The sequence below is a fragment of the Thamnophis elegans genome, chromosome 16 (genome assembly GCF_009769535.1).
Source record: "Thamnophis elegans isolate rThaEle1 chromosome 16, rThaEle1.pri, whole genome shotgun sequence".
In the NCBI taxonomy this organism is placed as follows: domain Eukaryota; kingdom Metazoa; phylum Chordata; class Lepidosauria; order Squamata; family Colubridae; genus Thamnophis; species Thamnophis elegans.
This window is the reverse complement of record NC_045556.1, coordinates 5,090,477-5,117,921: the sequence shown is the minus strand read 5'-3', so window position 1 is coordinate 5,117,921 and position 27,445 is coordinate 5,090,477. Positions and strand designations below refer to the sequence as shown.

General features: G+C 47.4%; 2 protein-coding genes across 2 annotated transcripts; one reads left to right on the top strand and one right to left on the bottom strand.

Moving 5' to 3' along the window:
• Positions 1-625: 625 nt before the first annotated feature.
• Positions 626-14,999, top strand: LOC116519276 (cholesterol side-chain cleavage enzyme, mitochondrial). The gene is given in 12 exon segments (XM_032233114.1): positions 626-642; positions 1,211-1,250; positions 2,134-2,286; positions 2,288-2,382; positions 5,606-5,761; positions 7,365-7,564; positions 8,358-8,561; positions 9,263-9,423; positions 10,444-10,610; positions 11,638-11,716; positions 13,434-13,628; positions 14,877-14,999. Coding segments are annotated over 12 exon segments (1,590 nt in total).
• A 2,933-nt stretch (positions 15,000-17,932) lies between these two features.
• Positions 17,933-26,897, bottom strand: CCDC33 (coiled-coil domain containing 33). The gene is made up of 9 exons (XM_032233113.1): positions 26,705-26,897; positions 25,687-25,775; positions 23,528-23,659; positions 23,328-23,415; positions 22,550-22,668; positions 20,482-20,568; positions 19,910-20,029; positions 19,475-19,571; positions 17,933-18,105 (listed from the first exon to the last, which is right to left on the bottom strand). Exons 1-8 carry the CDS (start codon positions 26,895-26,897, stop codon positions 19,503-19,505), a joined length of 897 nt encoding a protein of 298 aa, XP_032089004.1. The 3' UTR covers positions 17,933-18,105; positions 19,475-19,502.
• Positions 26,898-27,445: the final 548 nt, after the last annotated feature.

Sequence of the window (27,445 nt, the reverse complement as noted above, 5' to 3'; positions counted from 1 at the left end):
CAGAAGTCTGTTTCTCCCACCATAGAGTCTCCTCCTAGCGCAGCGTCCTTTTTCCTCTGCCAACGGGAAGTCCGGTTCACCCACCATAGAGTCTCCTCCTAGCGCGGCGTCCTTTTTCCTCTACCTGTCCTAACCGAAAGCCCTATCAATTGTGGAGCCGACCGGAAAATCCGCCCCTTGCCATAGAGTCTCCTCCTGGCGTTCTGCTTACCCCCTCCCAATCAGGAGCTCCTCTCAAAATTGTGGCGCCGACTGGCGATAGGGAGCCACAGCAGAGGGATGAAAGAGCCACATGCGGCTCAAGTAGGGATTGGACAGAGGCAATCAATGTTGCTTGATTTTACCCCAAGGAGAAATTTGGTCTAGCTGTGCATCCCTGGAGCTAATATTAAAGGCCAGCTCTAAACGTAACCTGCGAGATTTCATCATTTCTCATGGAGCTCTTTTGGAAAGGAACCAACGTTGATCAATGCTTTACCAGTTTAAGCCTGGCTTAGAGCCTTGCTTATTTATTTGGACGGCTGAAAATAGAAAGTTTTACATGGGAGGAAAAAATAAAAAAGAAGTATTACCCTTAGTAACTAAGTGCTTCTAAAGACCACCTTATCATACCGTGTGCGGAGAAATGGCTTTAAAGCAGGGGTGAGATTCAGTCGGTTCGGACAAATCGGTTGTTATAATTTTTTTTTTAATTGACAGATTTTTAAAATTATTTTTTCCCTTCTACAACACCTTACAGTCATTACATCAACATTGTTATGTCATCATACCTGTACATGTATATAATATTTCGCTTCTATATTTACACACCTTTATACACAGTCCTATATATATTTATATATATTGTTTTTTGGCTTAATTAATTTTGTTCCTGTTTTGCAGCCATTTGTACCAATTGTTCCAAATTTCATAATATTCCGACTCTTCTTTATATTTTAATTTCAGTGTTAATTTGTCCATCTCTGCATAATCCAAACTTTTTTTTTATCACTAATTCATCCGAGGGGGTATTATTTTGTTTCCAGCATTGGGGCAAATGCTATTCTAGCTGTAAGTTAGCAGATGTGTTAATATGTACTTAATTTTCTTTGTATATTTCCCTTTGATTATTCCCAGTAGAAAGATTTCGGGTTTGTATTTTATCTGTTCTCCTGTAATTTCTTGCACCCATTTCCAAATTTTTGTCCAATATTTTTGTGTTTCCGGGCAGGTCCACCATAGGCGATAATTTCGTGCAATTTGAAGAACCGGTAATATCAACCACCAGTTAGTCCTGCCCCCTCGGCACCACTCTGCCCTGTATATTATCTTTCCTTCGCCACGCGGTCCAGACAACCCAGCTAATCCCCGTGCCTCGCCTGCCCTGCTCACCACAGGTAAGCATGCTGCTTGCTCACTCTTCGCCTCAGGTTAGGGCCCAGGCACACGCCATTCCCTGGCTCCACCGGCTTGGCACCTCAACCAGGTCCGGGAACATGAGGACCCAGATTGTTGTTGGGGGCAATATGCTGACTCTGTAAACCGCTTAGAGAGGGCTGAAAGCCCTATGAAGCGGTATATAAGTCTAACTGCTAACTGCTAACATGCCATTCCCTGCGCCATTCCCCGGAGAGCAGAGATGGAGATGAGCAGACCCCCCCGAAAGGCCGCTTGGTTCGACCTCGCCGCGTGGAGGGAAGCCACGCATGCGTGGAAACCATTTGCACATGCGCATGTGTGCGCACTCCCATCTCCAGCGAACCGGTTGTTAAATAGGTTGAATCCCAGTACTGCTTTAAAGGTAACAAGGCTCCTTGTGATGTCAGTATTCATGTACACACGCACATACACACACAAACAACGTGTTTATTTGTTTTGAAAAAATGGGATGGGAAGGACAGGCTAGATAGGATTTCAGAGCGAACCTCATTGGTCTATTTTCATCCTTGAACAGGCCATTCCTGGGCTATAAAACTTCACAGCTTTGGAGGTCTCCTCTCATTTTCAAGGATTTTGGGCTCCAGTGCTGGTTTCTGACTCCCCTCCTTCCTTTTTCCCCCCCGTTTTATTTTTTTTCCCCTCCTGCTTTGGTGTGGAAAAGAAAAAAATGCTGCTCAGGCCCCATCCCTTCATTCCTGCTTTGGGTATTTCTAGTTCTTTGCGTGTCCTGCCTTGCCCCGAAGATGCATCCAGGCCGGGCATTCTGCAACTTCACACAACTTCCAGAGAGAGACTTTCAGCTCCCAGCGCCCAGGAGACCCCACTGAAGCCCTTCAGCGATTTGCCGGGAAATTGGAAAACCAGCTCTCTCCTTAATCTCTATCAATTTTGGAAGGAGGATGGCTTCCATAATCTTCACAACATCATGGTGGACAAATTCCAAACCTTTGGTCCTATTTATAGGTAAGGAGGGGGGTCGCTTAGACCCGGGAAGGATTCTGCTTTTCTTTCCCAAACTTTTTCCATTCTTCTTCCTCAGACTAAAACATGCTGTCCAGCTTTGATCGGGATGATTTGCAGGTTTAACAGATGATGGGTTGTTATTGTTATTTTTTTCTCTCCCTGGAACTAAATTACTGGCTGGTTTTCACCCTTGAAGGGTTGCAATAAATCTTCTTTTTTTTCTCTCTTCCTGCCTCTGGTTTGCTTCAAACCTTTCTCTGTTACTGTGAGGTCCTTGGTGGTCTCTGAATTTTGGGGGTTTTCTGGCAGATGTTTCATTACCCAAAGTAAAGTGGGTATCTTCATCTGATGTGCTCTAGTTTGGTAATGAAATGTTTTTTGCAAGAAAACTAGGGGAGAGATGATAGCAGTCTTCCAATATCTCAAGGGCTGCCCCAAAGAAGAGGGAGTCAAGCTATTCTCCAAATCACCCTGAGGGTAGGTCAAGAAGCAATGGGTGGAAACTAATCAAGGAGAGAAGCAACTTAGAACTAAGGAGAAATCTCCTGACAATTAGAACAATTAATCAGTGGAACAGCTTGCCTCCAGAAATTGTGAATAGCAATAGCAATAGCAGTTAGACTTATATACTGCTTCATAGGGCTTTCAGCCCTCTCTAAGCGGTTTACAGAGTCAGCATATTGCCCCCAACAACAATCCGGGTTCTCATTTTACCCACCTCGGAAGGATGGAAGGCTGACTCAACCCTGAGCCGGTGAGATTTGAACAGCCGAACTGCAGTACTGCAGTCAGCTGAAGTAGCCTGCAGTGCTGCATTTAACCACTGCGCCATCTCGGCTTCAACACTGGAAGTTTTAAAGAAGATATTGGATAACCATTTGTCTGAAGTGGTCTAGGGTTTCCTGCCTAGGCAGGGGGTTGGACTAGAAGACCTCTAAGGTAACTTCCAACTCTGCTATTCTATTCTATTCTATTCTATTCTATTCCCACCAAGCTCAACGAGCACCCAGGACTCCCACAGGTCAATCCGGAGCTACACATAATCTCTTTTATTGATTACTCTGTTAATCTTCATTAGGGGACATTGCAACGGGAAATGCAGTATTTAAAACTAACATTATGATCCAGAAAATCAGGAGGCCTTCCTCCCAGATGAACACACAGGATCTTTTAAAAGTGATCGGTTCGGACAATTTCTTTGAAACCTCTGGCTGAAGAGTCATTGATTTTTTTAAGAAGGATGTAGGGAACTTTGCCACAGAGAAAGTTGTGCACCTGGTCCTCTGTAGCAACAACCCCCTCCCCTAATTTTTCTCCATTTCATCTCTTCCTTGATGTTATCTCCCGAAGATACGGACGGTGACTAAGTAATAAAACAGACTTGCAAACTCCAGAGGGTTTAATTGTTCTAAAACATTTTGCAACAGGCATCAGAGAGCCAAAGATTCTTAAACGTGCCACAAAAGGGAAAAAAAAATAGACAAGCTTAAAATCAAACAAGCATCTGTTATTGAGTACAAATTTGCAGTTTGGTCCCTGTATCTTCAGAACAACGCAAAGGGGAACAAATGTGTGCGCGCATAAATTCTGATGCTCCAAAATCCACTTGCAAATTGACTGAATAAATCAAAGCCAAATCCTCTAGCTTTTTGTTTGCAATATATACCTAAGTAGAAAGGCATGTCTTAATCGATGTGCATGCATTATTCAATTTAATTCATAATTGCTTTATTCACTTATGAGGATTTTTTTTTAAAAAAAAACCATGCCTTTATTGGTTTTATAAATGGCGTGGTGCGGTGAATGTATCTAATGGACCTTCCTGCTCCTATTTTCCCCACAACAACAATCCTGTGAGGTGGGTTGGGCAGAGAGAGAGAGGGAGGGAGGGAGGGGGGGGAGAGAGAGAGGGAGGTCCAAAGTCACCTGGCAGCTCGAATGCCTTCTGGTTGCTACTCCAGGCAAGAATCAGACCACAGTGAGCTGCTTCCCATGGCTTGTGGTCCTGGGAGTTGGTTGATATCTGTCTTACTCGCCTGTAATAGTCCTGCAGGCTGTTTTCTTGTGGATGTTTCATTACCTAGTTGGTATAATCATCAGTGCTAGTTTGGGTTTGGTCATGGAATGTCTGCAAGAAAATAATCAAGCTCAGAGAGCATCAAGGACTCCAGAGTCCCAACTCCTCCTCCTCTTTCTCCTCTTTTTCCTCCTCCTCTTTCTCCATCTCCATCTCCTCCTCCTCTTTCTCCTCTTTTCCTCTTCCTCCTCCTCCTCCTCCTCTTTCTCCTCCTCTTTCTCCTCTTTTCCTCTTCCTCTTTCTCCATCTCCATCTACTCCTCCTCTTTCTCCTCTTTTCCTCTTCCTCCTCCTCTTTCTCCTCCTCCTCTTTCTCCTCCTCTTTCTCCTCTTTTTCCTCTTCCTCTTTCTCCATCTCCTCTTTCTCCTCCTCTTCCCACCCTCCCTTTCCTTTTCCTATATCAACAAACCCACTCTCTTCTCACACTGATGATGTTACCTAGCTAGGTAATGAAATGTCTGCAAGAAAATAATCAAGCTCAGAGACAGTCAAGGACACCACAGTCCCAACTCCTCCTCCTCTTTTTCCTCTTTCTCTTTCTTCTCTTTCTCCTCTTCCTCCTCCTCCTCCTTTTCTCCCCCTCCCTTTGCTTCTCCTACACTCAACAAACCCACTTCCTTCTAGCCCTGATGATGTTACCTAGTTATGTAATGAAACATCTGCAAGAAAACAACCAAGGTCAGAGAGTACCAAGGACTCCACAATCCACATTTCTCCTCCTCCCCTCTCCTCCTCCCTCTGCTTCTCCTACACTTGATGAATGCCACTCCCTTCTAGCACTGATGATGTTACCTAGTTGGGTAGCAAAACAGCTGCAAGCTAACAACCAAGTTCAGAGAGCACCAAGGACACCACAATCCACGTTTCTCCTCCTCCCTCCTTTTGCTTCTCTTGCACTCAATGAATGCCACTCCCTTCTAGCCCTGATGATGTTACCTAGATAGGTAATGAGACATCCGCAACAAAACAACCAAGCTCGGAGAGCAGATGGTTTCCTTCCCATTCTTTAACCCAATACTGCTACTATTGCCGGAGGGAAACTGGGCACCCCTCTGACTGCCTCCAGATTTCAGGTTCAATCACTTCAGACCTGTGACTCCACCCGGCTTTTAATGCCTATAACAAGGTGCCGATATGCCTTCCCAGGGAGAAACTGGGCAGCTACGAGAGCGTGAACATTATTGATCCCGAGGACGCCGCCACCCTCTTCAAATCCGAAGGCTTGTACCCGGAGAGATTTACGGTGCCGCCTTGGATCGCCTATCGGGACTTCCGTAACAAGCCTTGCGGGGTTCTCCTGAAGTAAGTACCCCACGAGATTTGGGGGGGGCTGGCCCATGGGTTTTCTGAGGAGGCCAAGACATGGGACCCCACAACCAGAACCAAGGGTTGGGGCTGGAAGCCTTTGGAAAGAGAGAAACCAGAAGCTTGCTTGATCCTGAGGGTGATTCAGGGGAGAGGATTTTATTTCTCCATTTCTTCTTCCATTTAGAGAGGGCTGAAAGCCCTATGAAGCGGTATATAAGTCTAACTGCTATTTCTATTGCTATTAGAATTGCTTTAGAATTTTGTAGAATTTATTTTTGCCATCAATGAGCTGGCTTGATTGTAGAGTAGAAAAAGGAATAGAATAGAATAGAATAAAAGTAGGGTAGGGTAGGGTAGGGTAGGGTAGGGTAGAGTAGAGTAGAGTAGAATAAGGAATAGAATAGAATAAGGAATAGAGTAGTGTAGTGTAATGTAGAATAAGTAGTGTAGAGTAGTGTAGTGTAGAGTAGAGTAGAATAGAATAATGAATAGAATAGAATAAGGAATAGAGTAGAGTAGAATAAGGAATAGAATTGGAGTAGAGTAGGGTAGGGTAAGGTAGGGTAGGGTAGAGTAGAATAAGGAATAAAATAGAATAAGGAATAGAGTAGAGTAGAGTAAATAGTGGAGAGTTGTGTAGTGGAGAGTAAAGTAAAGTAGAATAGAATAAGCAATAGAATAGAATAAGGAACAGAGTAGAGTAGAGTAGAATAAGGAACAGAGTAGAGTAGAGTAGAATAAGGAATAGAATAGAATAGAATAGGAGTAGAGTAGGGTAGGTTGGGGTAGAGTAGAGTAGAATAAGAAATAAAATAGAATAAGGAATAGAATAGAATAAGGAGTAGAGTAGAGTAGAGTAGAGTAGAGTAGAGTAGAGTAGAGTAGAGTAGAGTAGAGTAGAGTAGTGTAATGTAGAGTAAGTAGTGTAGAGTAGTCTAGTGTAGAGTTAAGTATAGTAGAATAGAATAAGCAATAGAATAGATTAAGGAACAGAGTAGAGTAGAGTAGAATAAGGAATAGAATAGGAGTAGGGTAGGGTAGGGTAGAGTAGAATAAGGAATAAAATAGAATAAGGAATAGAATAGAATAAGGAATAGAGTAGAGTACAGTAGAGTAAGTAGTGTAGAGTAGTGTAGTGTAGAATAAAGTAGAGTAGAATAGAATAAGGAATAAATAAGGAACAGAGTAAGTAGAATAGAATAGAACTGGAAGGGGCCTTAGAGGTCTTCTAGTCCAGCCCCCTGCTCAAGCAGGAGGACACACAGTATACTATTTCAGATAAGTGGCTGTCTAGTTTCTTCTTAAAAACCTCCTGTGAAAACCGATCATAAGTCACCTTTTTCAGTGCCATAGTAACTTCAAACGGTCACTAGTTGTAAGCCAAGGACCTCCTTGCATAAGGACGGAAATCTCCTACTTACAAACACCAGCCCTTCCTTGACCCCCATATCGAGCCTTGACCATTTCCTCCCCTCCTGAAGAGGATCCCTTCTTCACCAGCTTGAAGGGGAAGAGCTGACCAATTGGAGAAACTGTTGACCGAAGCAACCTTGGAATGACTTATTATTTTTTTAAATTAAAAAAAAAAACTTTCTAGGAAAGGGGAGAGTTGGCGCCAAGACCGCCTCGTCCTCAACAAGGAAGCCATGTCCCTCAAAGTCACGGATAACTTTATACCTCTCCTGAACGAAGTCGGGGAAGATTTCGTCAAGAGGATGGAGACGAAGGTCGGAATCAGCCCGCAAGATAAATGGACAACCGATTTGACTCACGAGCTTTTCCGGTTCGCCTTGGAGTGTGAGTGGAAGGGAAGGAGTTGGATTGGGACGGGATGGGAGGGAGGGGGAGTCTCAAGAATGAGGCACCATGTAATTTTTTCCCCCTCCTGCGTAGACTACAGGTAGTCCTCGACTTGCAACAGTTCATTTAGAGACTGTTTCTTGCGGCCCGCCAGTGGAGCTGGCAGCAGATTCGGGCAGTGAGGAGGTTGGGGAGGAAGATGGGCCAGTCCTGGAGTCTTGGGAAGGCTCTGATGAGGGCTCTGTGTCGGAGGGCAGAGAGGGGGCCAGGGCCGTCTGACAGTTATCAGCTGCCTTCGGAGTCAGACATCAGTGAGGCAGAAGAACAGCTGGAGCCTGTTCCCAGTGTGCGCATGCACAGAGCTGCCAGACGAATGGAACAGCTAAAGAACAGGGGTCAACTTGGGAGTAAAACCACAGGTGGATGATGAATGGCCCCTCCCAGAGGAAATAAAAGAGGAGCGAAAGGGGAGTAGAGTTTGCAGGAGACCATTAGTTCGCTTCATTGGTTCGTGACTCTCCGAGACTCCTTGCCAAGTTTAGCAGAGATCCGCCTGGCAGCTCTCCAAGACAGATGAGGTCTGTGACTATAAATCCTCCCTTGAAAGACTTTGCTGGAGGTGAAGGAGCAGAATTCACAGTCGATTAATAAAAGGGGTTTTGTCGGGACCAGGAGTTTGCTTGGGATGTGATGTGAGGTACAACAAATTCATTAGTAGGTGATCTCTGCCCCCGTTGGAGGCACATTCTTGATATCTTTATCCATCTTCTCCATCTCTCTCTTCTCACAGCTGTATGCAATGTACTCTATGGTACCCGGTTGGGTCTTCTTCAGGATTTCATTGACCCAGAGGCACAGAAGTTCATTGATGCCATCACCTTGATGTTTAATTCCACTGCGCCCATGTTATACATACCACCGGAATTTCTGCGCTGGATCAATTCCAAGTTTTGGAAGGACCACGTCAATGCTTGGGACGTCATCTTCATGCATGGTGAGTGGATCTGTGTTGGTTGTGTGATCCCAAGAGCCTGAAGCAAACTCTTTGTCCTAACCAAAACCCCTTTTATTAATTGACTGTGAATTCTGCTCATTCACACCCAGCAAAGCCTTTCGAGGGAGGATTTACAGTCACAGACCTTATCTGGCTTGGAGAGCTGCCAGGCCGAGATCTGCAGAACTTGGCAAGGAGCCTCAGAGAGTCAGGAACCAATTAAGCGAACTAATGGTCTCCTGCAAACTCCACTCCCCTTTCGCTCCTCTTTTATTTCCTCTGGGAGGGGCCATTCATCGTCCAGCTGTGGCCTTACTCCCAAGTCCACCCCTGTTCTTTAGCTGTTCCCTTCGTCTGGCAACTCTGCACATGGGCACACTGGGAACAGGCTCCAGCTGTTCTTCTGCCTCACTGATGTCTGACTCTGAAGGCAGTTGATAACTGGCATACGGTTCTGGCCCCCTCTCTACCTCCGACACAGAGCCCTCATCAGAGCCTTCCCCAGGCTCCAAGACTGGCCCATGTCCCTCCCCAACCTCTTCACTGTCCGAATCTGCTGTCAGCTCTGCTGGCTGCTGGTGGACCACAGACACTAATCTGGTGAGAACTTGGTGAGGAAGCTTTCACGGTGATGTTATTGTTTCAATAAAATTGTATTGTATTTATTTGTTCTGTCTAATGCTACACCTCCATCTCACCAGCCGACAAATGTATACAGAACATCTACCAAGACCTCTGCTTTAACCAGAAGCGTGCCGAAGAATACCGAGGTATCCTCTGCAGCCTTTTGATACAGAACAAGATGCCGATAGAAGACATAAAGGCCAGCGTAACCGAGATGATGGCAGGAGGGGTGGACACGGTAAGGAGAGGCCTTGCCAGGTTCTTCAAATGGTTGCTTTGATTCTAGTCAATGTTTTTAGAAACTCCTTGAGGAATTCGGTCCTCTTTGCATTCGGCTGGCCATTAAAACCATTCGGAGCACTCTTCTGTTCATGGATAGTTTCTTTAATTCCATCTCTCTCTGTCTCTGGCCACTTCAAACATATCTCTCCCTCTGTCTCCCGAGAAAAGACTCCACTGATGTTGGCCCTCAGGAATAAGATGGGTTAAATCTCCAACTCTTAAGCTTGTGGTTGGGGGTTTACTCTCTTCCTGCAATTCCAAATATACCTCCTTGGGATTAAAGTCCCCTGGCTCACTCAACCTTAACAACGTGAAGGTGGGCGGACTTCATGAATTATGTTCATTCACAGCCCGTAATGAGTCACAAAGAGTTTGTGAAGAGTCCGACAGAAGTCTTCCACAGTCTTTCAGGGTAAGGCTGATAAGGAACCACCTTTATCTCCATTGAAACGCTGCCAGAGACCTAATTGGCAATTAGCTTTGCAAGGCCACACGGAGCACAGAGTCAAAACGGAGCTTCAGAGTTTAAACCGACCAGAACGAACTAAGTTGCTTCCTGCAAAGGCTCATGTCCGTTCGCTCCTCTTTTATGTCTTATGGGAGGGGCCAATCTTCTAGAAGCCTTACTCCCGAGTCGACCCTTTTGTCTTAACTCTTCTTGCCTTCTGGCAGCTCTGCGCATACGCGCACTGGGAACAGGTTCCCCCTGTTCCTCTGCCTCGCTGATGTCCGACACTGGAAGCTCTGGAGGCAGCATATAACTTCCAGATGGCCCTGGCCCCCTCTCTGCCTCCAACACAGAGCCCTCGTCCGAACCTTCCCCAGACTCCAGGACTGGCCTGTGTTCTTCCCCAACCTCCTCACTGTTTGACCCTGCTGCCAGTTCCGCAGGCCGCCGGCGGACCATAACAAGGGGAGGTTGAGATGACCCACTTAAGGATGCACCCATGGCCTGATATTATGTATTTCCATTCAGACTTCCATTACCCTCCAGTGGGCTCTGTATGAACTCGCTCGCGCACCACACCTTCAGGAGCAACTGAGATCCGAAATCTCTGCAGCCAAAGCTTCTTCCCAGGGAGATGTTGCGAAGATGATGAAGTCCACTCCGTTGCTCAAAGCAGCCATCAAAGAAACACTAAGGTACAAAATGTCAAAAAAAAATAAAATAAATTCCTGTGGGTCAACTCCTGATGTCTGAATGTGCTACCAAATTCAACACGGGCTAAATAAGTACAGATAAATGGGGACAGTAAGACAGGGACAGTGGGCAGGCTGGTGCGCTTATGCACGCCCCCTTTACGGACCTCTTAGGAATGGGGTGAGGTCCACGCTAGACAGTTTAAGGTTGAAGCTGTGGGGATTTGAGGATATAACAACGGAGTCGGGTAGAGCATTCCAGGCGTTGACCAGTCTGTTGCTGAAGTCGTATTTTCTGCAATCGAGTTTGGAGGGGTTTACCTCGAGTTTCCATCTATTGTGTGCTCGTGTTGTCAGCGTTCCAAGTATCATGTAGAATTAAATCAGAATCAAAGGCAAAACGATCCTTAAAGTTCCAATTTAATAAAGCAGACATCTTAGCAGATCTGTGTTAATCCCAATTCTGGAAATGACATCAGAATTCCAGCCAGTTAAAAGTTCATGATCTTGACCCCACACACACAATACATCACATGGTCCAATCTCCTTCTTCCACACTGGCATCCACATCCAGCTTCTTCCGGTCAGGTGTACTGGTGCGGAGACAAAGGATGACCTTGGCTTTTAGTAAAGAATGATAACAATACATTCCACAATCCTACTCCTGTCTATTCCCCCCTCCCATCAACTATACTAAAGAAACAGCATAATGAAATAAGAGAAAGTATGGCAGGCCAAAATTCTAAAAGGAATATAAATGCAGGCCTGACACATATATTATTGCAGTTGAACCTGAAGAAGTCATTGAAGAAGCTGAATATCTTCCGAATTTTTTTTTTTAAAAAATTTCTAGTACATTAGAAGGAATTGTTGAAGAGATTGGGGAATTTAGTAAGGAAAGGTCTTGGGAAAATGTCCCAAAGAGTCATACGTTGTCCAGGAGTTTAGAATTGTTGTTGAATCCTTGGGCTGGAAAATATTTTTTTTAGATCCTAAATGTCTCTCTTCTCCCTTTCTGATTTCACTCCAGGCTCCATCCAGTTGCTGTGACATTGCAGAGATACACAACCCAAGAGATTGTCCTTCAAAATTACCGCATCCCTGCCAATGTGAGTAATCTGATAAGGAGGATGGCCGTTTTTAACAAATTGCCAACTCTGCCTTTTTTCCAAAGTTCTGAAGTAGTCATTCCCTTGAGATCATACAAGGAGTATTCCACATTTGAACTGGCACAGATGATTATTCCATACGTACATGAAATAGGGCCTATCCCACGTGCAATGGTGAAATTGATTAATGGCGTATAAAGGCAGATATTTCTTTAATGGTAGTTTTTACACTCTGGCAATGTTAGCAGAGGCTAATGGAAGCTAAATGAGCAATATATTTTCAGTTCTGGAGATCACAATATATATATCAGTGGTGGGATTCAGCCAGTTCGCACCTATTCGGGAGAACCGGTTGGTAACTTTCTAAGCAGTTCAGAGAAGCGGTTGTTAGAAGAAATCTTGTTTTTTCCCACTTTACAGGGCTAATCCTGTAAGGAAGGCAGGAAGGAAACATTCTGGTGTTGTTTCTAGCCTAATCTTTATTGCCCTGCTTACAGAAACTGCCTCTCCAATTAACCCTTATTACCATTGTAACAACTAAGGCGAAGTTCCCCATCTACCTGCGTGACATTGACTTGGCCACGCCCTCATGTTCACATGACCACCGAGCCCCGCCTACCTAGCTAGTCATTAGGGCAGAGAACTGGTTGGTAAATTATTTGAATCCCACCACTGATATATATCTCATTCGTCATCTTCAGGCTTGTTTGCTCGGCTTCGTGCTTCCAGGAGCAATGTGAGATCTCGGCTGTTTCTTCCTTTTAACTGCCAGTGGGGGTTTGAGCTGATTGGGTGGGAGCTTGGCTGTGTTCTGATTGGGTGGAGGTGTGTTCTGATTGGTTGGGGGTTTGTGTTTCATGTAAGGATTGTGTTTCATGTAAGGAGGGGTTTAAAGTGGCTAATGGTGCAGTTGCGGTCTGGCTTCTGGTCCTTGGTCGTGCCTCATCATCAGTGTGGGTTTTAGTCTGCTTTCTGCATGGATGTCACCACCACACATCCACGCAGAAAGCAGAACACAGGATGTCAAAACACACACACACACACACACACACACACACACACAGACAGATAGATAGATATATCACCTAATCCAGTGATGGCAAACCTTTTTGGTGCCAAGTGCCTAAAGCACGCTCACCCCCCAAAATGCAATGTGAGCGCCCCCCCCACACCCCTGCGTATGCGTGTGTGTCCCCCTGTGCATGCCCCCTGCCTCCCCCATTTTTTGTTTCCAGGTTGGCGCAGGAGGCCTTCAAGGCCCAAAAACAGGATGTGAGGATGGCACGAACCCCCAAAATGGAATCTGGGCACCCCCCCATGCATGTACCCCACCCCCGCGATGCATGCACATGCCCCATGCATATACCCCCATTCATGGGTAGCAGAGACCCGGAGACCAGCTGGCTGGCAGGAGGCGCGTGCCTATGTGCGGTGGAGCTGGGCTGGGGCGACAGCTGGCTTGCCAGCTGAGAAGGCTCCGGATGCCACCTGTGACATTCATGCCACAGGTTTGCCTGCCACCACAGACCAAATCTATTGTGGTGGTGAGCTACACCTTGTCCTCATTAATAGCATGCTGGCCCAAGGATAGTTGAAAACATCTAGAAGCTGCCAGGAGTCATTCTTGCTGATGCTAGTTTTAACCTTGTTGAGATACAACTCATAAATCCTAGTTTATCTTTTTTTCCCCCCTCTGGTCCCATTTTTTTCATCACAGATATTAGTCCAGGTGGGACTTTACGCCATGTTTCGGGATTCCAGGTTTTTCTCCAAACCTCTGCAGTTCAACCCAGAAAGGTGGATTAAGGCTGAGGACCCCAGATATTTCAGAGGATTAAGCTTTGGCTTCGGGCCGCGTCAGTGTCTCGGCCGCAGAATTGCCGAGATGGAGATGCAGCTGTTTTTAATCCATGTAAGTCCATTTCTAGGCCACCAAACCACTACCGGCTCGGCCGAAGTGGTCCAAACCAGTAGGAACCCAACTTTGACCTATATGCCTGGGAAGGTCCTCAGCTACCATTTGAGAAGACTGTGTAAGAATCAGGACTTGGCAGATCAGGGCCAAATCAGGTGGCATGACAGAAGAGAATATTTTTTTTAGCTCAGAATGGAAATGAGGGGCCCTGCAGACGTTTCATCACCCAGCTAGGTAACATCTTCTAGGTAACATCATTAGTGCCCTGATGATGTTATCTAATTGGGTCATGAAACGTCTTGAAGAAAACAACTGAATTCAGAGAGCACCAAGGATCTCACAGCACTCCTCCTCCTCCTCCTCCTCTTCTTTTCCTAACCCTGCTCCTCCTCCTCCTCCTCAGATTAACAGAGTTAGAAGGGATCTTGCAGATCCTCTAGACCAACCCCCTTCCCTCCTCCTCCTCCTCTTCTTCATCTTCTTTTTCATCTTCTTCTTCATCTTCTTCTTCTTCTCCTCCTCCTCCTCCTTCTCGTTCTTCTCAGATTAACAGAGTTAGAAGGGACTTTGTAATCATCTAGTCCAACCCCCTTCCCTCCCCCTCCCCCTCCTCCTCCTCCTCCTCCTCCTCCTCCTCCTCCTCCTCCTTCCCAGATTAACAGAGTTAAAAGGGACTTGGTAATCATCTAGTCCAACCCCCTTCCCTCTCCCTCCTCCTCCCCTTCCTCCTCTTCTCCTCCTCCTCCTCCTTCTCAGATTAACAGAAGGGACCTTGTAGATCATCTAGTCCAACCCCCTGCCCTCCTCCTCCTCCTTCTCCTCCTCCTCCCCTCCTCCTCCTCAGATTAACAGAGTTAGAAGGGATCTTGCAATCATCTAGTCCAACCCCCTGCCCCCCTCCTCCTCTTCCTCCTCTTCCTCCTTCTCAACAGAGTTAGAAGGGAGCTTGCACATTATCTAGTCCAACCCCCTGCCCTCCTCCTCCTCCTCCTCCTCCTCTTCCTCCTCCTCAGATTAACAGAGTTAGAAGGGACCTTGCAGATCATCTAGTCCAAATCCCTGCCCTCCTCCTCCTCCTCGGGTCATGAAACCCCCCCCCAGAAAACAAGCAAGCTTAGACAGCTCAGGTGACCATCTGCCCAATGCCTTGCTACATAGAGACAGAGTTTTGAACTTTGAGGCTCACGATTTGGCAGCCCTGGGTGACTTCCTCTGGTTCCCCTCCCCCCTTTTTCTTCTCCTCAGATGCTGGAAAAATTCAAGATTGAAATAAAGAGAGGCGTGGAGATTGGTACCACCTTTGGCCTCATCCTGATTCCAGACAAGCCCATCTACTTGACACTACGGCCTCATCATTCCCATCAGTGAATGGGTGAAGTTTCCTAGAAGCCCCTGGTGCCTCTTTCAAAACACCTGGAGAAAGGACGGAGTTGTCCACTCAATCCTTAGGGATCCCAGTCCAATGGTGTTCCCAATGCCAGATGTTTACTCAACATAGAACTCAAACCAAGGTTGGGGCACAGCAGGAGATTCTTTTAACTCATATAATACAATTTAGATAAGAACGAAGAAGATTCCCCTGCCCATATCTTCCTCTCCACGTAGCACTCTACTCTAGGTTCCATGTTATTAGATTTAAGATTTCCTTCTGACTGAATGGAAGTACTTTCTAGCTGGATTGATGCGGCATCTCCTCCATGTTTGTGTTTTCCATAATGACCAATTAGATCCCTTTGAGAAGCTTTCAAAGAACGTATGGCATTTATAGGGTCTCTCAACTCTTGATTTCTCCTCTTGGGCAATGGTAGAAGGCTACTTCTGAAGACAGAGGCTGCCTTGAGTTGCCAAGGAAAACATCTTTTGGTAGACCTCTTATCTGTCCATTTCTCTGGCCCTTTATTAATGATATCTCTGCCATGGCCATTGCAACCTTCTGAGTGATTATCTGTTGTGTGTTGGATGAAATAAAATTCTTTTTGAGTCTCCTGACAGACTGCTGCATTGGGTGCCTCTAGTGTCAACTCGTAAAGTTGCCATGGTGAAGAAAGGGGGAGGAGCTCATTCCACACATACGTTCGGCTAGAATCGGATCTCAGATTACTACAGCAGGCTTGGGAGGGGTGCACGTCATTGGGGAATGTGATTTCTGACACAGACTGGGGCGAGGGATGGAATAGGGGTAAAGTTCAACTATAATTCAAAGGACATTCAGATCTGTACAATAAGGTCTTGCCAAAAATGGTGCTCTTAATAAATGACTGGTTTTCCTTTGAAACTTGGCTCGAGACTCATGAATCAATTAGGGCACCTTTTGGAAACCTGACATCTAGCAGAGGAGGAAAACTATTCACCTCCTGAAAGACAGCCCACCCTGAGAACTTAGGCCAACGTGACAAATAATGAATGAGGAATCTTCCTTTTAGAGTAACCATGGTTAGCTCCAAAGGTGCATCTTCAAAGCTGAAGAGGCTTCTTGGATGAGAAGCGAAACATCTTCAAAGAAAAACCAGAAAGTCCATTTGCCTCTCGCAAAAAACCACCTTTGGGGACAACCAGGACCTGGATGTGACTGATAATCTCTATAGACATTTAACCATGGTTAGATGTCGCACACCTTCCCGACAATTCGTTTCCAACCGGGATTTTTCCTATGCTCCAATAAAAGATTTTGAAATTGAGTGTTCTGTAACCAAGTCAGAAAAATAAGATCGTAATAAAGTCAGGGAAAGATGCAACTGAGTCATTTTTCAAAACAGAGACGTTGACTTCACCGTTGGCTAAGAATGCAGATGAATGAGAGCAGAACTAGGAAAAAAATAAGCTCATAACACACCCAGAACCTCCAGCTTGGCTGTAAGCTTACATTAATAGAATCTTGCAAGTTTGAAAGTATCTCTCTCCCCCATCTCCCCAGGGGTGGGCTTCAAAAATTTCAGGAGCGGGTCCTGAGCGGGTTGCTGGCTGGGTGTGGCCATGCTGGGCGTGGCTTAGTCAGTCTCCTGCACCACGGCAGGGAGGCATTTTCTCCTTCCCCAGGCTTCATAAGTTTTCCTCTAGCCTCCGGGAGGGTGAAAACTGTCTCCCCTGGACTACAGAGGCCCTCCGGAGGCCGGAAACGCCTTCCGGAACTTCTAGGAGGCCTGTTTCCCCCCCTACCTGACCCTACACACAGGCCCTACACTTACCTCGCATCCGCGTGGAGACTCCTGGGAGGGGAGGGGCAGGATGGGTGGGTGTGGCCAGCCAGGGGGTGGGATTTGGAGGTTCTCCGAACCAGTCATAACGTTAGCTATTGGTTCTCCTGAACCTGAGCAAATCTGTAGCAGCCCACCCCTTTGGAACGAACTCCCCGCAGAGATTCGGACCCTCGCCTCTCTCCAGGCCTTCCGAAAAGCCGTTAAAACCTGGCTGTGTCGGCAGGCCTGGGGTTGATGAGTTCCCTTCCCCTCTCGAATTGTGTGGCTGTTGGTTGTTTTTAAATGCCTTGTATTTGTAGTTTTGTGTTTCCCTTTCCTTCCTTGGGTTTGTGCGCCGCCCTGAGTCCCGCAGGGAATAGGGCGGCATATAAATAAAACGAAACCTAAACCTAAACCTAACCCCTGCCCTCACCCCTTTATGGCTACAAGAAACTAGGAAGATGTTCCCCACAGACCTTACCATCACTACCGTTATGCTTCTCACGGGGCCGCGTGTCCTGTTCGTGCATGCAAGCTGCAACCCACCGCCCCTGTGACACCCAGCCGCTTGTTGGGGCTTCCACAGGAGCCGCACACTGTGTGCACATGCGCAACTGGCCAGTTGCTATAAAAACAGGTATAGAACACGGGTGGGCAGGTGGGCGAAACGAGCCACCCTACCAGTACACTGTCAGCTGCTCCTGGCTACTACCTGTAGGAGCCGAGGTGGCGCAGTGGTTAAATGCAGCACTGCAGGCTACTTCAGCTGACTGCAGTTCTGCAGTTCGGCTGTTCAAATCTCACCGGCTCAGGGTTGACTCAGCCTTCCATCCTTCCGAGGTGGGATTGTTGGGGGCAATATGCTGACTCTGTAAACCGCTTAGGGAGGGCTGAAAGCCCTATGAAGCGGTATATAAGTCTAACTGCTATGTCCGTACCGTACCGTACCGGGAGGAACCCACTACTGCCAGAGACACATTCCTACAGCACAATCAGTTGATCTGACTTCTGCCTGGCCAGTCGCTCTTCCTCCTGTCTCCCAGGGCGCATCCTCACAACCGTTGCAAACTCAAAGACACTTTAGGTACTGTACAAAATTTACACCGCAGGCACCAGCACCGTAAGGTATTTTACAGAGAAGTCTGTATTCAGCTCATCTCTCCAGGAAAGAGGTATATAACTGTATATATTTCGCAATAGATATCTTGTTCGGCTGCAGTGGATAGAACAATTCCCAGACTTCAGTCGGAGGCTCTGGACTCCAATGACTCTTCAGTCGTGTTGGATTAATGTGGTTTCTAGGAAGGATGGAAGAAGTGGTGTCACACAATCAGTGGTGGGTTTAAAAAAAATGTTGGAACCTCTTCTGTAGGTTTGGCCTGCTTTCCGGATCCACTGGTGGAACCTCTACTAACCGGTTCGGTAGATTTGATGAACCAGTTCTATCGAACCGGTACGAACCAGTAGGAACCCACTTCTGCACATAATTCACTGTTGCCTCCTCCTTCCTCTCCAGGAACCAGTTGACTCAACCCATGTATCCTAGGCCAATGGGTGTGGACAACCTTTGGCCCAAGTCATGGAAATGTAGTGAAAGCTGGCTGAGATGAGGACATTCTGACTCTTTTAAACCACCATAAAATATCTTGCAAGGATTTTCTTTCCACTAAGATTACTCCCACTCCTTGGCTGGTTCAAGACACAGCTAGGATTGGCCCTATGTCAACGATAGTAGGAAAAAGTCAGCCTCTCTCTTTCTCCTTCTCAGGAATAGCAATATTGCAACTATTCCAGCAAGGTGTTCTGACCTAGGCTTCCCCAAATCATGATGCAGACTTCTTGTTTACTCCTTTTTATGAAGCTCCTGTGAATTCGTCTCATTCACATCCAGCAAAGTCCCGGCAAACAGTCTTTCAAGGGTGGATTTACAACCACAGACCTTATCAGGCTTGGAGAGCTACCAGGCCGATATCTCCCAAACGGCAATCCCGAACAAATCTTCACACTAATTAAGCAAACTAATTGTCTCTTGCAAACTCCACTCCCCTTTTACTCCTACCCCTGCCTACAGCCCCCAACCCCATCCAAAGCTGTGCCATCTTGGCTTACAACTGCGGCCAAGAATTAACACTGACCAGTGGTGGGTTTCAAATTTTTTTAGAACTTCTTCTGTAGGTGTGGTCTGCTTTGTGGGAGTGGCTTGCCAGCCATGTGACTGGGTGGGAGTGGCTTGCTGGCCATGTGACTGGGTGGGAGTAGCTTGCTAGTCATGTGACCTGGTGGGAGTGGCTTGCCAGCCATGTAACTGGGTGGGCATGGCCAACTTGTAAAATGAGGTAAAACTCACTTAACAACGCTCTTGCTTAGCAACCAAATGTTGGCTCAGGAACTCTGGCATTGAAGTGTGCAAGTCTTAAAGCTGTCAAGTTACAAGACCCTTGCACCCTTAACCCTTTAGGGAAAAAAACCCCAGGGGTGTTCAAACTTAACAGCTTTAAGACTTGTGGACTTCAACTCCCAGAATTCCTCCTCTCGCTCTTCATCTTGATGATGTGCGGGCAGGCGGGGGGCAGGGAGCTGGAACCGGTTCTAAACGGCATTGTAGATTTGTGGAACCTCTTCTATAGAAGAGGCTAGAACTGGCAGGAACCCAGCCCTGGCACTGACCTATAAGGAGATTCAGCCCCATAACTGGCTACTTTTGGATGACCTTCCCTGAGGTTTTGGGCTTCTCCTCTTCATCCTCGCTCTTCTCCTTCACGTTCTATGGATGAAGGGGAGACATGTGAATGGGTTAAGAACAAACATTCTCCTTCGCATCAAAATAGCAATAGCAATAGCAATAGCAGTTCGACTTATATACCGCTTCATAGGGCTTTCAGCCCTCTCTAAGCGGTTTACAGAGACAGCATATCGCCCCCAACAACAATCCGGGTCCTCATTTCACCCACCTCGGAAGGATGGAAGGCTGAGTCAACCTTGAGCCGGTGAGATTTGAACCGCTGAACTGCAGATAACAGTCAGCTGAAGTGGCCTGCAGTACTGCACTCTACCTAGCCTTCCCTGCTAGACTGTTTCTGCTGTTTTATGTCCACGGCTCACCGGATAAATATCACGAACGATGACGGAGGGTGTCGATCGGTCAAATCCGAGGTCATTTTCAAGCAGTTTTGTGTTGTAATTCTGCTTCTCTCGCCCCCAGTTCTTGGCAGAGTCCATCAGCTGTAGCAAAGAAGAGAAATGCTTACAGGCTCAGAGCCTCAATGATGACATACAGTAGATGCTTTAGATGGTTGGATGCAGTGGTGGGATTCAGCCGGTTCGCACCACTTCGGGAGAACCGGTTGGTAAGTTTCTAAGCAGTTTGGTGAACTGGTTGTTGGAAGAAACCATTAGGGCAGAGAACCGGTCGTTAAATTATTTGAATCCCACCCATCCCTCCCTCCCTCCCTCCCTCCCTCCCTCCCTCCCGTCCTTCCTTCCTTCCTTCCTTCCTTCCCTCCTTCCTTACTTCCAGTGGTGGGATTCAACCCATTCGCACTACTTCGGGAGAACTGGTTGGTAACTTTCTAAGCAGTTTGGTGAACTGGTTGTTGGAAGAAACCGTTAGGGCAGAGAACCGGTTGTTAAATTATTTGAATCCCACCACTGGTTGGGCGCTAGAATTAAGTTACCTGGTTTTCCAAGGCAAGGATGCGGGCCTCAGCCTTCTCCAGCTTTGAAACCAAGGAGAGCTTCTCGGAGCTGGTTGAAAATGCATCCTGGGGGGGAGACATCAATAAGGGTTTATGGCTCAAAGGTGGAGGAGAAAGCCAAGAGAAAGCCATGTGGTTTTGGGTTACAAATGGCCCTTCTGCTTAGTTAAATAGCAATAGCAACAGCAGTTAGACTTATATACCGCTTCATAGGGCTTTCAGCCCTCTCTAAGCGGTTTACAGAGTCAGCATATTGCCCCCGACAACAATCCGGGTCCTCATTTTACCCACCTCGGAAGGATGGAAGGCTGAGTCAACCCTGAGCCGGTGAGATTTGAACCGCCGAACTGCAGTATTGCAGTCAGCTGAAGTAGCCTGCAGTGCTGCATTTAACCACTGCGCCACCTCGGCTCCAGGAGTCAGGTGGTGGGAAAAGTCTCCACTGGAGACCAGATGCCTCCAGAGGTTATGGGTGCTCTAACACTGGAAGTTTTAAGAAAAAAAATGGGCAGCCATTTGTCTGAAATGGTATACGAGTCTTCTGATTGAGGAGGAAGTTGGACTAGGACAGAAGTCACCAATCTTTCGGACCTAAGGGACCACTAATTTTAAATCCCGCAGACTAATATGAACTTCCTAATGACTGGCAGGGTGGGTGTGGCTAAGTGGTCAGGTGACTGGGTGGGCGTGGCCAACTCGATGTCACTCACGTCAAGGGATGGCTTGCCAGCCTCTACTTGTCCCTCCCACCCACTCCTCGCCTGCCCGCCCGGGCTCCTTAGAGCGTCAGTAGGAAGCAATTGTCGGAGCTAAGCAGCCACCCTGAGAAAGAGTTGGCAAAATAGCTGGCTCACTTCAAATTGGATTGATTAACAAGGCTCAGTATAAGCACCTCACTGAGGACTAGGAGCATGGGCTTTCTAAGCAGAGGGAAGACCTGCGGGAGTGCAAGGCCAGATGCCAACTCCTGGAGACTCACTGGGCTGAGATGGTCAGCCAGTTCCAGGCCATGATGCAGTCCCACTGGAACGAAGCCCTCTGGCTCTTTGCCACCAATGGCGCTTCCCCTCCAACCTTCGCCCAAAGCCCCACACTAGGAGGCTGAAGCAGACCCCAAGTCAGAATTTGTGCCCATCTCCAACCCATATAAAAAGACCCCAAAGCGGGAGACACACAGATGTCCATTGCACATATCTGGCCCAGAGGCCGTAGTTTGAGGACTCCTGATTTAGTGCAATATAAAAAATGCATATAATTTTTCTGCGGACCACCAAAATTTTCTCATGGGCCACCGGTGGTCCATGGACCACCAGTTGGTGACCACTGGGACTAGAAGACCTCCAAGGTCCTTTCCAACCTTGTTATTCTGTATGACTGTTTTTGGGATCAGACCCATCAGGGGCCCTCCATCAATATGAAGACATGCAGTTGATACATAAGATAAATAGGGAGACAGGTAATTGGAAGATTAGATAGATAGACCTACAAGCAGACAGACCAAGGGTCAGAAAGGGTAGAAGTAGAAGGTACTTGTGGAGCAGTGGTGGGATTCAGCCGGTTCGCACCTATTCGGGAAAACCGGTTGTTAACTTTCTAAACAGTTCGGAGAACCGGTTGTTGGAAGAAATCTCCTTTTGTTTTTCCCCACTTTACAGGGCTAATCCTGTAAGGAAGGCAGGAAGGAGACATTCTGGTGTTGTTTCTAGCCTCATCTTTATTTCCCTGCTTACAGAAACTGCCTCTCCGGTTAACTCTTATTACCATTGTAACAGCTAAGGCGAAGCGCCCATCAACATGAGTGATGTTGAGTTGGCCGCGCCCACCTGGTCACGTGACCACCGAGCCACACCTACCCAGCTGGTCATTAGGGAAGAGAACCGGTTATTAAATTATTTGAATCCCACCACTGTTGTGGAGTGATACACAGAGATGACGGGGCAGATAAAGAGATAGATGGGTGGATGGATACACCCATAAGTAGATAGGTAAAGAGAAGAGAGGGAAGAGAGGGAAAGAGAGGAATGTCTATTGAGTCGGAGGGTCTTACTGGTAAGGCCTGTTGCTGTAATATGATGGGGGCATGAAAAGTGGATTTCCCCAGTTCGTCCCGTAGCCTCACATTCTCCATCAGTAGGGTGGAGTAGACATCTTTGGACCAGTTGTCACCTGTGAACAGTTAAGGTATGTGATGGCCAACGGGAAAAAAAGCGGAAGGAAAGAGCTTCATAAGTACCAAGAATCTCTTCTTCACTCGGGAACGAGCACGATTCAAGGTGCTGGTTATCACCTTTAAAGCCCTACATGGCCTAGGACCCGGATACCTACAAGACCGTCTTCTGCCACATACCTCCCTTAGACCAATAAGATCGCACAGGATGGGCCTTCTCCAGGTGCCTTCAGCTGGCCAATGCCAGCTGGCGACGCCTCGGAGTAGGGCCTTCTCTGTTGCCGCTCCGGCCCTATGGAATGAGCTACCCCCAGAGATCCGGGCCCTACCCACTCTCATGGCCTTCCGTAAAGCCATCAAAACCTGGCTTTTCCGGCAGGCCTGGGGCTGTTGACCTCTTGATTGAGGTCCAGCCCCCCCTTTGACTGGGTGCATGTTGTCTTTTCGTCTTAATCTTGTTGTATCTTATTGTTTTAATCCTTTTTTAATATTTTTCATTTCTGTAAGCCGCCTGGAGTCCTCCGGGATTGGGCGGCCTATAAATTCAATAAATGAAATGAAATGAAATAGGTTACCCAGCAATTTCACTCAGGAATGGCAGCCAAATCTCTCGGATGTGAAGAACACGAGATCCGTTGTCACTGTGTGGATTACTTACCGGCTGTTTTGGATAGCTCTCCAAAGGAGGCTTCTTTGATTCGTTCCTTCATCTTCCCTTCCAGCATCTTCTCCATCCTCCCGATTACCTTTTGGAGGAAAGGGATGAGCGTCACTGCCCAGGAAAAGGGCTGTTCCCTTTTCCTTAAGGACACCCTACCCACCCCGGCTGAAGGTATCCGATACAGTAGTAGCCCTGACCTTCTCCTGTTGCCTGACGGCATCTTCAAGAGTTTGCATCCGGGCGATCTTGGCTTGGTATTTTCTAAGGACCATCTGCTGTTGTTGATGGGCTCGTTGTAACATCACGAGATCTTTCTCTCGGTCGTTTTTCTGGGGGGAGGAAAAGAAAACGAGAAGGGAGAATTTTTTAAATTAATTTTTTATTTTATCAATTTCATATATACATTCACAATTATATGATCTCATAACTGTTATTAATAATATGTATTTATAACAATTTTTTTCCCTACAGTTGACAATATACTTGAAAATTGCTTTCTTACCATCCCATAGATCCATCTTATCTTACAACAGTCCTACTTCTTCTTCCCTCCCTCCCTCTTTCCTTCCCTCCTTTCTTCTCTCCTTCTCTCCTTCCCTCCTTCCTTCCCTCCCTCCCTCCTTCCTTCCTTCCCTCCTTTCTTCTCTCCTACTCTCCTTCCTTCCCTCCTTCCCCCTTCCCTCCCTCCTTTCTTCTCTCCTTCTCTCCTTCCCTCCTTCCTTCCCTCCTTCCTTCCTTCCTTCCCTCCTTTCTTCTCTCCGAGAAGGGAGAAATTGAATTAGTTCGGACCCCAGACTGAGGAAGGGAGAAATTCATCAGTCTGGGGTCCGAACTAATTCAACAGCATAGATTTGAGACAAAAATCTATTGTCTATCATTTATTTATTTATAAAAGGCTGTATGTTTGTATATATGTTCCAGCATAACTCTTCAATTTCAACCAAACTTGGTACACCGATGATTTACACTCTGGAAGCAAATACTGGACGGAGGGGAAGCAGTGGTGGGTTGTAGGTGGTACGGCCCAGTATGGGGCGTACCACCTGCCGGTTGGGAGCACTGTGCCTGCTAGGAGCACCGGGTACCATTCTGGTATGGTGCTCCAGAGGGCCCACCTGCCCACCTGAGCTCCTTACCTGTATTTAGCAATAGCAATAGCAGTTAGACTTATATACCGCTTCATTGGGCTTTCAGTCCTCTCTAAGCGGTTTACAGAATCAGCATATTGCCCCCAACAACAATCCGGGTCCTCATTTTACCCACCTCGGAAGGATGGAAGGCTGAGTCAACCCTGAGCCGGTGAGATTTGAACCGCCGAACTGCAGAACTGCAGTCAGCTGAAGTAGCCTGCAGTGCTGCATTTGAGCTCTTTGGTGCTTCCGCACATGCGCATGGAGCATACAGCACCTGCATGACACTCCACCGAGCAGCTGGAGCATTGCTGAGGCATTGCGGAGGTGTTGCGCAATGCGTATCCAAGAGCGCAAGGTGGCGCAGTGGTTAAATGCAGCACTGCAGGCTACTGCTAGATCAGCAGGTCAGCGGTTCAAATCTCACCGGCTCAGGGTTGACTCAGCCTTCCATCCTTCCGAGGTGGGTAAAATGAGGACCCAGATTGTTGGGGGCAATATGCTGACTCTCTGTAAACCGCTTAGAGAGGCCTGAAAGGCCTATGAAGCGGTATATAAGTCTACTGCTATTGCTATTGCTATTGCGCGTGCTGTGGGGGAAGCCGGGCCCCGTTGCACCGTACCGGTTGCAAAAGGATCTGGAACCCACCACTGAGGGGAAGACACCCTTGGTGTGTGTGTGTGTGTGTGTGTGTGTGTGTGTGTGTGTGTGTTCCAGCATAACTCTGGAATGCCTGGCCCGTTAAAGAGAGCAAGTGCGGCATCCTAGAATGGCAATTGTTTGTGATGTCATGGGAGGGAGAAGGGAGAGCTTGGATGGGTAAGCACAGCGAGTGCGGTGTCCTAGAGCGGCAATTGTTTGTGATGTCAGTTCCTTCGCAGCTTCCTCTGGAAAGCCAGCCATGACGTTCGCCTTCCAGTGGACCAAGGGGGAAGCGCCTGATGGATTTGGGGCAAAGGGCCAGGATCGTAGACAGGGCGGGAAAGAGGAGCGCATGGGAGTGGGAAGGGAGAGGGCAGGGATGATGGGCATGGGAGTAGGGAGAAGAAAGGCCCCTCTCAATGGTTTCCTGTCAGACAAACGCTCCGACGTCTGAAAATGACCCGGGCAATGCCGGGTCATCACCTAGTTATAAACCAATGAAGGCTTAGTCCTGTCCTGTCCAGCTGTCAAGAAGGCAGGATCAATGTAAGATGCACCGAAGGAGAATTGTGAGAACTCTCACCCGAATCAATTCGTTTTGCAGCCTCTGAATCCGATCCTTCATCCGAGCCATCTCCCGAGCCCCGGAAGTTAATTTTTTCTTGAGGGTCACTGAGAAAGAAAAAAAAAAAAAGGGGGGGGGGCAAAAACTCCAATGAAGGTATAAGTAATCTTTGACTCACAATTGTTCGTTTAATGACTGTTCGAAGTTACAACGGGGCTGGAAAAGGTTGACTTATGACCGTTTCTCACAGTTATGACCTTTGCAGCATCTCAATGTTCAATGTTCAATGTTTATTACACTTGTATGCCGCCCTATTATCTCCATAATCAGGGGATCCAAATTCAGGCGCTTCATATTTATGACCGTCGCTATGTCTCGGGGGGTCACGTGATCCTGTTTTGCAAACTTCCCACAAGCAAAGTCCGCGGGGAAGCTGGATTCACTGGGCAAGAGGGTTACCCACTTACTACTGTAGTGATTCACTTAACAGCGGTCGTAACAGGGGGCAAAACTCACTTGACAAACGTCTCGCTTAACAGCAGAAAGTTTGGGCTCAACTGTGGTCCTAATGTTGAGGACTTCCTAGAGGCAGAATCCTTCTCCCAACCCAATGATGGAAGCCACAGGATGACATGTTGCAATCTTGCCATTGATGTATCCAAAGTTAACTTTTGCAGGGAACAGTGGTAGGGTAGGAGTGCCCACCCACTCACCCACCCGAGCTCCTTACTGGTCTTTTAAGTCTTCAGCGCTTCCGCGCACACGCATGGCACATACAGCGCCTGCGTGATGCTCCGCTGAGCAGCTGGAGCATTGCGGAGGCGCTAAGATGCATGCGTGCTGCACACATCCATGTAGAGGCTGCCGGGCCCAATGGTTGGAACGGGATCCAGAACCCACCACTGGCAGGGAGAGACTCTTGGCCTGGACAGATGTGACACTTCTATGAGACTTCTAAGGTGCCCTCCTTCCTTTCTTTTCAGTGGTCCCTTCCCTCAACCGCATGGGCAGGAAAAGGAGGAGACAATTCTCTTACGTATCCTGTCGACTATTTCTGCCTTGGTCATAACGTCTAGGTCAATGTCCTGTAGAAGTGCCCGGCCAATGTCTTCATGTAAGGCAAGGTTGCGTCTCAAGGCACTGTTTTCCCTCTCCAGCGTGGAAATGTGTTGGCGCAAGGATATGATGTCATCCGCCATTTTTTTCAGGGATGTACGGTAATTATCCATTTCCTAAGGAAGGAAGGAAGGCAGGCAGGCAGGGAGGGAGGGAGGGAGGGAATGGTAGGAGGAAAGAAGGAAGGAAAATAAAAGAAGAAAGAGGGAGGGAGGAAAGAAGGAAGGAAGTAGAGAGAAGGAGGGAAGGTGGAAGGGAGGGAGGAAGGAAAAGAAAGCAAAGGAAATGAAGGAAGGAAGGAAAAGGAAAAGAAGATAGAGAGAGGGAGGAGAGAGAAGGAAGGAAAGGAAGATGGGGAGGGAGGAAAGAAGGAAGGAAGTAGACAGAAGGAAGGAAGTTGGGAGGGAGGAAGGAAGGAAGGAGGGAATGGTAGGAGGAAAGAAGGAAGGAAAATAAAAGAAGATAGAGGGAGGGAGGAAAGAAGGAAGGAAGTGGAGAGGAGAGGAGGGAAGGTGGGAGTGAGGAAGGAAGGGAGGAAGGAAAAGAAAGGAAAGGAAAGGAAAGGAGGGAAGGAACAGCAGAAGAAGATAGAGGAAGGGAGGGAGGGAGGAGAGAGAAGAAAGAAAAGGAAGATGGGGAGGGAGGAAAGAAGGAAGGAAGG